Source organism: Pongo abelii, chromosome 19 (genome assembly GCF_028885655.2).
Source record: "Pongo abelii isolate AG06213 chromosome 19, NHGRI_mPonAbe1-v2.0_pri, whole genome shotgun sequence".
Classification (NCBI taxonomy): Eukaryota; Metazoa; Chordata; class Mammalia; order Primates; family Hominidae; genus Pongo; species Pongo abelii.
Genome location: NC_072004.2, coordinates 9,559,313 through 9,572,495, shown reverse-complemented (window position 1 = coordinate 9,572,495; position 13,183 = coordinate 9,559,313). Strand labels below are relative to the sequence as shown.

The window sequence follows — 13,183 nt, the reverse complement described above, 5'->3', positions numbered from 1 at the left end:
AACTTGAGCATGTATAATAACCTGGAAGGCTTCCAATATTGTTCTAAAGTCTCCTCCCTCCCTCATCCCCCTTCATACAGGCATGAAACTGGTCCAAACCATTCTCAATAAGCCCTACCTTGACCATTGAATTTAAAATGGCAATATATACACTGCTTTTTTATAATAAAAAAAAATTTAGACAAGGTCTCCCTCTGTCGCCCAGGCTGAGTGCAGTGCCGTGATCATGGCTCACTCCAGCCTCAACCTTGAGGCTGATTGATCAACCTCAGTCGATCCTCCCGCTTCAGCCTCCTGAGTAGCTGGGACTACAGATGCGTGCCACCACATCTGGCTAATTTTTGTATTTTTTGTAGAGATGAGATTTCACTGTGTTGCCCAGGCTGGTCTGGAATTCCTGGGCTCAAGTGATGCACTTGCCTCGACCTCCCAAAGTGCTGGGATTGCAGGCGTGAGCCACTGCACCTGGCCTCCCTGCTTCTATTCAAACCATAATCCCCTTACTGTACATCCTACTTCATTTTTCTCCATTGTACTTATCACCCTTTAATACTATGTACTTTCCTTGTTTATTTTGTTTCTTATATATCGCCTTTTCCTTCCTGCTAGAATGTAAGCTCCATGAGGGCAGGGATTTTTTTTTCATCTTTTTTGTTTTATTCACTGAGATATCCTAAGCACCTAGAATGATGCCTGGTACACTGTGAGTGTTCAACACAGATTTCTTGGAATGAAGACAGCTGGTGCTCATTTCTACAACGTGTGTGCAACTACCCCTGGCTTCCTGGGAGGTAGCAGAGGCCATACAGCACATGTGTGGAGTATCTGGTTTTTGTTTAAGCCCATCCCTCTGTGAACCGTCCTCCCTGATCTTTCCATCCCAAGAAGGTCATCCTCGTCTCTGATCTCTATAATATTCATAATATATTTTACTTTATCTGGACCATGTGCTAATATCCTATCTTCTCTGGTAGTGACTTCTTTCGTGTGTACATACCTTAGCCCCAAACTAGTCTGTAAGTTCTGGGAGGACAAAGACCATAGCTTATTTTTCTTTATTTTATTAATAGCACCTAATACATTGGTTTGGTTGGAGGAGGTGCTGAATAAGCACCTTGTTATGGCAATAAATAAGGTTTTGTTTCATTTTATTTTAATGAAATGAGCCAAGAAACATACATAGCAGAGTATCTGGCATATAGAAATGGCTGGTGAATGTTGGCTATTTCTATTATAAATTGTATTCAAATGCATGATTAACACAATGCTTTGCACATAATAGGTACCCATTGCATAATAAATTTCATTGAGTTAACCAATTTTGAACATTTAACATTGGGGGTTATTTGTTGGATAAGTTTATAACATCCCATTCCTTTCGTCATGGCTCAATGCAATAGCTAAATACAAACTTATGTATTCATTAAATGGGAAGTGTCCCTCTGGGTAATAGTGGACTACTTTGGTTTGATTCAACATAAGCTTTTGTCTTTTCATTGGCAAAGAAGCCACCATCTGTTGTGATTCCAACTACTCATTCTAACAGCAAGATGAAATTTTTTAACCAAATATCACTTTGCCAATGTCATCGAGTTGCTGGCTTTAAGCAAATCTCCCTTTAGTGGGTGTCTACCCAGCCCCACTCTGTGAGGCCCAGAACTTACTTGATGGGTTTGTAGCTAGGGCTTTTACAGAAGACCAGCAGTCCGGCTCCAGAGCCCACCAACAAACCCCCCATCTTCAGGCACCTGATAGCTGACACTCCCTAGGGGGAGAAACAGTGTTAAGAAAAAGCATGAAAATCTCACAAATCACCACTAAAGAACATACTCATGTAACCAAATACCACCTGTTCCCCAAAAACCTATGGAAATAAAAACATTTTTAAATGTTAATAAAAAAAAGAAAAAGGCTGAATGAAAGATGAATTAAAGATGGCCAAAGTCATGCCAGTGCTGCACACATTGCCTGGAGGATGTTCATGAAGGTTCTGCTCACGATGCACCCCCAAGGGGATTCAATGCCAACAATGAGCTCACTTGCCAGGAAGTAACCCTCCTGGGCCTGCAAGATGCAAACAGGATTCACCATCCTTCCTCCCTAAACCCACCAGCGCATTTTGAATATTTAAAAAATTAGTCCCAGCACGTTGAGAGGCCAAGGTGGGTGGATCGCCTGAGGTCAGGAGTTCGAGACCAGCCCGGCCAACATAGTGAAACCCTGTCTCTACTACAAATAACAAAAAATTAGCTGGGCATGGTGGTGGGTGCCTGTAATCCCAGCTACTCGGGAGGCTGAGGCAGGAGAATTGCTTGAACCTGGGAGGCGGAGGTTGCAGTGAGCCAAGATTGCGCCATTGCACTCCAGCCTGGGCAACAAGAGTGAAACTTCTCCATCTCAAAATAAATAAAATAACACCTTTACATCCACTCAAATGCAGTCAAGATTAGAAGGTATAAACACAGCCTCAGCAATGTTAGTCCCTCAGCTGCCACTGTTTTCACCAGAACTTAATTCTTATAATGCAAAGCAACCATATTTAACATCCCAAGAAAGCACAAAAGACTTCTTATTGTTTGATGACTACATTATCTGAACTACAACATACAGTACATAATCTTACCAATAGTGGGAAATATATTTAAAATTTAAAGTATCCTTCAAAGGTTGGGGTGTCCCCCACCACTCACCCCAAAGAAAAAAAGTGTGACAATGTATGATGGTTGTTTTGTAATATCCACTATGAAGTTCTAATTTTAAAATGTGCATGAGCAACATTTTATTTATTATTATTATTATTTTGAGACAGTCTCTCTCTGTCTGATCATGCAGTGGCATGATCTTGGCTCACTGCAACCACCGCCTCCTGGGTTCGAGTGATTCTCATGACTCAGCCACCCGAGTAAGCTGGGATTACAGACATGCGCCATCATGCCCGGCTAATTTTTGTATTTTCAATAGAGACGGAGTTGTGCCATGTTGGCCAGGCTGGTCTCGAACTCCTCACCTGAAGTGATTCTCCTGCCTCGGCCTCCCAAAGTGATGGGATTACAGATGTGAGCCACCATGCCCGGCCACGACATTTGATTTTAAAACATTCAATATAGCTAGTGACTGTATAGGTTTGTGTCTTAATGAATTTTGAATATTATAAAACAAATATCATGCCCTTTCAAGTTACTTTACACTGAATTTAGCCTGTTGTGGCTCAAAAGACATTTTATGATTGAGAAGAGGAACCAAGGCTCAAGAATGTGAAGGCGAGGACCAGAATTATATGCTCCCCAGCTTCCACTCCTCACCCATAACTTCCTAAGTGCCTTAGCAGGACAACAGGATGAAGGCTCAGCCTATGAGGAGATAAAACATGGAGTGAATTTTTTAGCATTTATTTGAGGACTTGGGGATGCAAGCGGTAAAGAGTTCAACAGCGCCTCGAAGCTACATATGTGTGATTTCTAAATAAACTTTCTAAAACTATAGATGACATCATTCAAGTGCACAGGTTCTGGAGCAAGTCGGCCTGGGTTGAAATCTCAGCTCCACTACTTGCAAGCCAGGAGATCTCCAATGGTATGAGCCTCAGTGTTCTCATCTGTAAAGCAGGGATGAAAATGGTTCCTATCTCATTAGGCGTTTATAAGGATCGAATGCGATCATTTAAGGGAGGGGTTTTGCACCACGTCTGACACATCAGCATTTATTGAACACATACCATTTTTTTGTTTGCTTGTTCGTGTGTGTGTATGTGTATGCGTGTGTGTGTGTGTGTGTGTGTGTGTGTGTGTGTATTTTGGAAACAGGGTCTCTGCCACCCAGGCTGGAGTGCAGTGGCACAACCACAGCTCACTGTAACCACGAACTCCTGGGATGAAGCAATTCTCCTGCCTCAGCCTCCCCAGTAGCCAGGACTATAGATGCATGCCACCACGCCAGCTAATTTTTAAAAACTTTTCATAGAGATAGGGTCTTTCTATGCTGCCCAGGCTGGCCTCAAACTCCAGCCTCAAGTGATCCGCCTGCCTTGGCCTCCCAAAGTGCTAAGATTACAGGCATAAGCCACCTTGCCTGGCCTATTTTTGTTTTTACTAGGCTATTTTTTAGAGCAGTTTTAGGTTTGCAGCAAAATTAAACAGAAGATACAAGTATTTGAGATTTCCCCAATACTTCTTTCCCCCACAGTTAAAGAGCCTCTCCCATTATCAATATCTTCCAGCAGAGTAGATGTGTGACAGCTAATAAACCTAAGAGGACACATCATTATCACCCAAAATCCATTGTGTACATTAGGGTTCCCTCTTGGCGTTGTATACTCTCTGGGTTTGGACAAATTAATAGCAACATTTATTTGCTATTTACCATTATAGTGTCATACAGAATAGTTTCACTGCCCAAAACATCCTCTGCGCTTTACCCATTCACCCCTCCCTCCCTACTAACCCATGGCAAGCACTGATCTTTTTTTTTTTTTTTTTCAGATGGAGTCTCACTCTGTCGCCAGGCTGAAGTGCAGGGGCGTGATCTTGGCTCAATGCAACCTCCACCTCCCGAGTTGAAGCAATTCTCCTGCCTCAGCCTCCCAAGTAGCTGGAACTACAGGCATGTGCCACCACGCCTGGCTAATTTTTGTATTTTTAGTAGAGATGGCCAGGATGGTCTTGATCTCTTGACCTCATGATCTGCCCGCCTCAGCCCCCCACAAAGTGCTGGGATTAGTGGTGTCAGCCACCGCGCCCGGCCTGATCTTTTTATTGTCTCCATAATTTTGCCTTTTCCAGAATGTCATATAGTTACAATCAAATGGTACGCAGTCTTTCAGACTGGCATCTTCCACTCAGTAATGTGCATCTCAGCTTCCTTCTTTTCCTATAAAGTCTTTTCCTGACTTTATAGCTCATTTCTTTTGAGTACTGATTAATATTCCATTGTTTGGATGCATCACAGTTTACGTATCCTTTTACTTCCTGGAGGACATCTTGGTTGCTTCCAAGTTTTGGCAATTATGGATAAAGCTTCTATAAACATCTGTGTGCAGGTTCTTGTGTGAACATAAGTTTTCAGCTCCTTTGGGTAAATAGCAAGGAGTGCAATTGCTGGATTACATGGTAAGAGTAAGTTTAATTTTGCAAGAAACCACCAAACTATCTTCCAAAGTGGCCGTACTATTTTGCATTCCCATCAGCAATGAACAATAGTACTTACTGTTCTCCATCTCTGTCAATATTAGGTGTTGTTAGTGTTCTGGATTTTGGCCATTTGAAAAGGTATGTAGTGGTGCCTCATTGTTGTTTTAATTACATTTCCCGGCTGATATAAGATGTAGAGTATCTTTCCATATGCTTACTTGCCATCTGTATATCTTCTTTTTTTTTATTTTTTATTTGTTTTTTTGAGACAGAGTCTTGCTGTGTCCCCCAGGGTGGAGTGCAATGGCGCGATCTCGGCTCACTGCAACTTCTGCCTCCTGGGTTCAAGTGATTCTCCTGCCTCAGCCTCCCTAGTAGCTGGGATTACAGGCTCACACCACCACACTTGGCTAACTTTTGTATTTTTAGTAGAGACGGAGTTTCACCATGTTGGCCCCGCTGGTCTTAAACTCCTGACCTCAGGTGATCTGCCCACCTCAGCCTCCCAAAGTGCTGGGATTACAGGCGTGAGCCACTGCTCCCAGCCGCCATCTGTATATCTTCTTTAGGTGAGGTGGCAGTTAAGGTCTCTGGCCCATTTCTTACTGTTGAGTTTTAAAAGTTCTCTGTATATTTTGGGTAACAGTCCTTGTTCAGGTATGTCTTTTGCCAGTATTTTCTCTCACTCTGTATCTTTATTTTTCATTCTCTTGACAGTGTCTTTCATGGAGCAGAATTTTTGATTTTAAGAAAGTCCAGCTTTTCAATTCTTTCTTTCATGGGTATTATAGCTAAAAGTTATCACCACATCTTAGGTCTTCTGGATTTTATCTTTCAGTAGTTCTATTGTTTTGTGTTTTAGGTCTGTAATCCATTTTGAGTTAATTTTTGTGAAAGGTATAAGGTCTGTGTCTAGGCTTTTTTATTTTTATTTTTATTTTTTGGTTTTCCAGTTGTTTAGCATTATTTATTAAAAAGACGATCTTTTTTTCCATTGTATTTCCTTTGCTCCTTCACCAACGATCAGTTGACTATATTTATGTGAATTCATGTTTGGGCTCTCTATTCTGTCCCATTGATCCATTTACCTATTCTTTCACCAACACTACACTGTCTTGATTACTGTAGTTTTATGGTAAGTCTTGAAATCTGGTAGTGTCACTCCTCCAACTGTGTTCTTCTTCAATATTGTGCTTTCTTTTTTAAAAAATTATACTTTAAGTTCTGTGATACATGTGCAGAACATGCAGGTTTGTTACATAGGTATACATGTGCCATAGTGGTTTGCTGCACCCATCAACCCTTCATCTACATCATCTACATAACCCGTCATCTACGTTAGGTATCAATATTGTGCTTTCTACTCAGAGTCTTTTGCCCCTCTGTGTAAACTGTAGAATCAGTTTGTCTACAGACACAAAATAACTTGCTGGGATGTTTATTGGGATTGCAGTAAATCTATAGTTCAAACTAAGAACTCATATCGTGACAATACAGAGTCTTCCTATCCATGAACATGTAATATCTACTTAGGACCGGGTGCGGTGACTCACGCCTGTAATCCCAGCATGTTGGGAGGCCGAGGCAGGCGGATCACGAGGTCAGGAGATCGAGACCAGCCTGGCTAACATGGTGAAAACCCATCTCTACTAAAAATACAAAAAAATTAGCCGGGCGTGGTGGCGGGCACCTGTAGTCCCAGCTACTCAGGAGGCTGAGGCAGGAGAATGGCGTGAACCTGGGAGGCAGAGCTTGCAGTGAGCTGAGACTGCGCCGCTGCACTCCAGCCTGGGCGACAGAGAAAGACTCTGTCTCAAAAAAACAAAAGAAAGAAATATCTATTTAGTTCTATTTGATTTATTTTATCACAGTTTTATAGTTTTCCTCACACATGTACAGCATGTACTTTTATTATTATTATCAATGTCATCATCATCATCTTCGTTTTAGTACTGTATGCCTAATGGGTCAATTTTAGTTTAAGGTTTTTGTTTTTGTTTTTGAGACAGGGTCTCACTCTGTTGCCCAGGCTGGAGTGCAGTAACGTGATCTCAGCTACTGCAGCCTCCACCTCCCAGACTCAAGTGATTCTCATGCCTCAGCCTTCCGAGTAGCTGGGATTACAGGCACACGCCACCATACCTGGCAAATTTTTGCATTTTTAGTAGAGACAGGGTTTCACCATGTTGGCCAGGATGGTCTTGAACTCCTCACCTCAAGTGATCTGCCCACCTCGGCTTCCCAAAGTGCTGGGATTACAGGCATGAGCCACCACACCTGGCCAATAGGTCAGTTTTAAACCATTCCAATTCTTTACCTTTCTAACCATAAAGCAATATTTATTTATTTATTTATTTATTTATTTATTGAGACAGGGTCTCACTCTGTCACACAGGCTAGAGTGCAGTGGCTTAATCTCAGTTCACCGCATCCTCTGCCCCAGCCTCCTGAGTAGCTGAGACTACAGACATGCTCCACCACGCCCAGCTGATTTTCATATTTTTTGTAGAGATGGGGTTTCACCATGTCACCCAGGCTGGACTTGAACTCCTGGACTCAAGCAATCTGCCCACCTCGACCTCCCAGAGTGCTGGGATTACACGTGTGAGCCACTAGCCTGGCCTGAACAAATATTTAAGTAGAGTTTCAAAGATCTCTTTGATCACTTGATATTGAAACCAAACATCTTCAATGACACCTCCTAGCCCTTCGTCCTGCAGGAATTATTTTCTTTTCACCCATGGAAAAGGTGTCTTGGAACCATTGCCTTGTGGATGTGACCACCAGACCTGAATGCTTAAGAATTTCAGGCCGGGTGCAGTGGCTCATGCCTGTAATCCCAGCACTTTGGGAGGCTGAGACAGGCAGATTACGAGGTCAGAAGATCGAGACCATCCTGGCTAACATGGTGAAACCCCGTCTCTACTAAAAATACAAAAAAATTAGCAGGGCATGGTGGTAGGTGCCTGTAGTCCCAGCTACTCTGGAGGCTGAGTCAGGAGAATGGTGTAAACCCTGGAGGCAGAGCTTGCAGTGAGCCGAGATAGCACCACTGCACTCCAGACTGGGCGACAGAGCGAGACTCCGTATCAAAAAATAATAACAATAATAAAAAAGAATTTCAGCATCCACAGGTGACTTAAGTGCCAAAAGTTTGAGAAACCCTAAGACAGCCAGCATCTTTGCTGGACAGATATTTAGTTCCCAAGTGCTAGGAAAACAAAACAAAACAAAAAATCCAGTAGTTTTCAGGTAGTGTTATATGGAGCTCTTTGGAGGCATCTCAGGAGTTGGCACTGGCAGGGCTCTAAGATTTGCTCTCCTTTGTTTTTGTTTGTTTAATATATTAGAATTCCTATCCTATATGAACATACACTTCTCAAAAGAAGATATTTATGCAGCCAACAAACATATGAGAAAAAGCTCATCATTACTGGTCATTAGAGAAATGTCAATCAAAACCACAATGTGATACCATCTCACGTTAGTTAGAATGGCGATCATTAAAAAGTCGCGAAACAACAGATGCTGGGGAGGATGTGGAGAAATAGAAACACTTTTACACTGTTGGTGGCAGTGTAAATTAGTTCAGCCATTGTGGAAGACAGTGTGGTAATTCCTCAAGGATCTAGAACCAGAAATACCATTTGACCCAGCAATCCCATTACTGCGTATATACCCAAAGGATTATAAATCATTCTACATGCACATGTATGTTTATTGCAGCATTATTCACAATAGCAAAGACTTGGAACCAACCCAAATGCCCGTCAATGATAGACTGGATAGAAAGAAAATGTGGCACGTATACACCATGGAATACTATGCAGCCATAAAAAAGAATGAGTTCATGTCCTTTGCAGGGACATAGATGAAGCTGGAAACCATCATTCTCAGCAAACTAACACAGGAACAGAAAACCAAACACCACATGTTCTCATCCTTCGCAGGGACATAGATGAAGCTGGAAACCATCATTCTCAGCAAACTAACACAGGAACAGAAAACCAAACACCACATGTTCTCACTCATAAGTGGGAGTTGAACAGTGAGAACACATGGACACAGGGAGGGGAACATCACACACTGGGGCCTGTCAGGGGTGGGGGCTAGAAAAGGGATAGCATTAGGAGAAATACCAAATGTAGACGACGGGTTGATGGGTGCAGCAAACCACCATGGCACGTGTATACCTATGTAACAAACCTGCACGGTCTGCACATGTATCCCACATGTATAAAGTATAATAATAAAAAAAAAGAATTCCTATCCTAAAAAGAATTAGGAAAGCCACACTTGAAAAGCTACACTTCAATCTCTCGTAGAATTGTTTCTAAACTCTTCTCTACTTATACTGTAGCTTTTCCCTCTTTTTATGCATCTCCTTGAACGCTTGAATATTAAATGATTATGTGACTAAGAAAACTGTGACATTTTCCCAGGAACACAGTGCAGTATTTCAAAGTTTCTTGAGAATATCTGCTACGTGGAAAAGTATCTAAGCTTAGTTAGAACCATCTGTTCTGTTATCAGAAATGAGATAGGCAGGTGCAGAACATAGTACAAGCTTTCAAATTCAAAGTTTAGTAGAAACAGCCCTAGTAAGTTACTGGGGTGCTGGAAATAGCAGCATTTGTTATATAAAATTATCCTTTGATGGTAGCTTTTTATTTTGGTGTAAATATCAAAGTCTCTAACAGTCCTTTTAACTAGAATTGCTAGGAATTCTGTAAATATAAACAATTGACTATTTCTAGGTCTTGTTCACGACTTATAATGTCAGCTGAGGCTAAAATCTAAGATCTAGTTAGTCAAGTAGACAAAAATTGTATATATAGTTTTATAGATCAAAGAGCACACTTCTCTTATGTATGGCAATGGGGCTGGAACCAATGCAGTTTAAAATCACAAAGCAACAGGCCCTATGCTTTGAAGAGGTGAACATAAATGTGGTTCTTTTTATTTTATTTTATTATTATTACACTTTAAGTTTTAGGGTACGTGTGCACAACATGCAGGTTTGTTACATATGTATACATGTGCCATGTTGGTGTGCTGCACCCATTAACTCGTCATTTAACATTAGGTATATCTCCTAATGCTATCCCTCCCCCCTCCCCCAACCCAACAACAGTCCCCGGTGTGTGATGTTCCCTTTCCCGGGTCCATATGTTCTCATTGTTCAATTCCCACCTATGAGTGAGAACATGTGGTGTTTGGTTTTTTGTCCTTGCAATAGTTTGCTGAGAATGATGGTATCCAGCTTCATCCATGTCCCTACAAAGGACATGAACTCATCATTTTTTATGGCTGCATAGTATTCCATGGTGTATATGTGCCACATTTTCTTAATCCAGTCTATCATTGTTGGACATTTGGGTTGGTTCCAAGTCTTTGCTATTGTGAATAGTGCCGCCAATGACTTTCTTCACAGAATTGGAAATGTGGTTCTGATTCCCTAATTCAGGACACCTAGAAATGTCTTTACCCTGAATAAAAACCAGAGATGAGGGCATAGAGAACTGACCAATGTACCTTGCAAATTGAGATGTGGCTTTGGGTCCATCACTGACTTTTTATGTTTTCCCACAAACTCTTTCTTCATTAAGAAAGTGTGTGTCAGTGAAACCCTGTCTCTATTAAAAAATACAAAAAAATTAGCCAGGCGTAGTGGCGGGCATCTGTAGTCCCAGCTACTTGGGAGGCTGAGGCAGGAGAATGGCGTGAACCCGGGAGGCGGAACTTGCTGTGAGCCGAGATCGAACCACTGCACTCCATCCTGGGCGACAGAGCGAGACTCCGTCTCAAAAACAAACAAACAAACAAAGAAAGTGTGTGCTTTGGCCAGGCACAGTGGCTCACACCTGTAATCCCAGCACTTTGAGAGGCCAAGGTGGGCAGATCACCTGAGGTCAGGAGTTCAAGATTAGCCTAGCCAACATGATGAAACCCTGTCTCTCCTAAAAAATACAAAAATTAGTCGGGTGTGGTGGGGCACACCTGTAGTCCCAGCTACTTGAGAGGCTGAGATGGGACAATCGCTTGAACCCGGGAGGCAGAAGTTGCAGTGAGCCAAGATCATGTCACTGTACTCCAGGTTGAGTGACAGAACAAGACTGCATCTCAAAAAGAAAAAAAAAAAAGTACATGCTGCCAGTGAAGGGAGAAAAATGGCAGGGCAGTGGCAATGGTCTCTACTCACCAAACTGAATTTGTCCTTCACAGGCCCAGCATCTGTCAGCAGTTTAGTTCTGGGGTTCATTTTTAGAATATCTCCAGTCGTGGTGCCAAGGTAGAAAAAGCTATCATCATCGTCCATCTGAAGAAGCAAGAAAAAGAAATCTTGGCCAGCCTCGGTGGCTCATGCCTGTAATACCAGCACTTTGGGAGGCCGAGGCGGGCGGATCACCTGAGGTCAGGAGTTCAAGACCAGCCTGACCAACATGGAGAAACCCTGTCTCTACTAAAAATACAAAAGTAGCTGGGTGTCGTGGTGCATGCCTATAATCCCAGCTACTCGGGAGGCTGAGGTAGGAGAATCGCTCGAACCCAGGAGGCAGAGGTTGCAGTGAGTCAAGATTGAGCCATTGCACTCTAGCCTGGGCAACAAGAACAAAACTCTGTCTCAGGAAAAAAAAAAAAAGAAGAAGAAGAAATCTTGAAGATCTGGATGTCCTGAGTGATGCCCATGAACCCCTGTTCAGGAATGGGATGAGGTTCCTCTGGCACCTCATGAAGACTTGCAAAGATGCTCAGGGCTGCTTCTATTTCCCCAGGCTCAAAGATGGGTCAGAACAGCTCTGAGGGGAGCAGGGTTAGGGCTACACATAGAATGGGAGGAAATATTCGACCCCAATTAGCCTGTGCATTTCACTTGAAGTCTATCTGGGTCTGATGTTAATAGGCATCCTCTACCAGTTCAGACTTTTGAGACATCTCTTAAGGGCTCCTAGGATAAAGGTGTGCCCCTCCAAAGAGGATGTACATTTGCTTTATCTCATATTTTCCAAAGCCTATATCCATAAAATGACTATGCATTAAACAAGAGGAATCAGTCCATGGAGAATGAAGTTATACAGGTTGAGTATCCTTAATCCAAAAATCTAAAATCTGAAATGCTCCAAAATCGGAAATTTTTGAGTGCTGATGTGACACTCCAAGGAAATGCTCATTAGCACATCTCAAATTTTGAATTTTCAGATTAGAGATGCTGAACTGGGAAGAATAATGCAAATACTCCAAAATCTGAAGAAAATCCAAAATTCAAAACACTTCTGGCTATATGCATATCAGATAAGGAATATGCAACCTGAATATATAAATCCACATTTAAAATATATTAATAATTTCTCTTTATGGAAGAGATTGCATTTCAACAATGGATTTCATGGTCAGAAACTTTATTTTCAGTGGCAGAAATAGCATCAGTGGCATAGGAATGTGCTGTGGGCTCTGAGTGCCGCGGGCTACATTGCTTTCATCCAGGTGAGGCAGGCTTTTGGTGTTTGATGACAGCCTAGATTCCAGTAAAACAAGGTTTACCTGTGCTGTGTCTAGGTGACTCTTCCCTGACTCCTAAAGGGAGCGGCAGAGGTGAACTTTTTCTTCTTCTTCTTCTTTTTTTTTTTTTTTTTTTGAAACAGAGTGTCACTCTGTTGCCCAGGCTGGAGTGCAGTGGCATGATCTCAGCTCACCACAACTTCCGCCTCCCAGGTTCAAGCAATTCTCCTGCCTCAACCTCCCAAGTAGCTGGGATTACAGGCACCTACCACCACACCTGGTTACTTTTGTATTTTTAGTAGAGACAAGGTTTCACCATGTTGGCCAGGCTGGTCTCAAACTCATGACCTCAAGTGATTCACCCCCCTCCGTCTCCCAAAGTGCTGGGATTACAGGCGTGAGCCACTGCACCTGGCCAAAGTGAGCTTCTTCAATCAACATTCCCTATGTCTATACCCCACCTTCCTATCCCCAGCCCCATGTACACACACACAAACACCTTGGTCAGTACTGCTAACGGGAATGTGTGCTAATTGTTACTTAATGCTTAAATTAAT

The 13,183-nt window shown here is 42.4% G+C and overlaps 1 protein-coding gene across 4 annotated transcripts in view; it reads right to left on the bottom strand.

Moving 5' to 3' along the window:
- The window catches only part of CFAP52 (cilia and flagella associated protein 52), a 64,649-nt gene that overhangs the window by 27,482 nt on the left and 23,984 nt on the right, over window positions 1-13,183 (bottom strand). For 2 of the 4 annotated variants that reach the window (XM_002827018.4, XM_054535425.2), the window contains exons 6-7: window positions 11,329-11,445; window positions 1,665-1,765 (exon numbers count right to left, since the gene is read on the bottom strand). In XM_002827018.4, coding sequence (XP_002827064.4) covers window positions 1,665-1,765; window positions 11,329-11,445 — 218 coding nt within the window. The remainder of the gene's footprint in view (window positions 1-1,664; window positions 1,766-11,328; window positions 11,446-13,183) is intronic. The other 2 variants (XM_054535424.2, XM_054535426.2) reach the window with 1 other exon arrangement.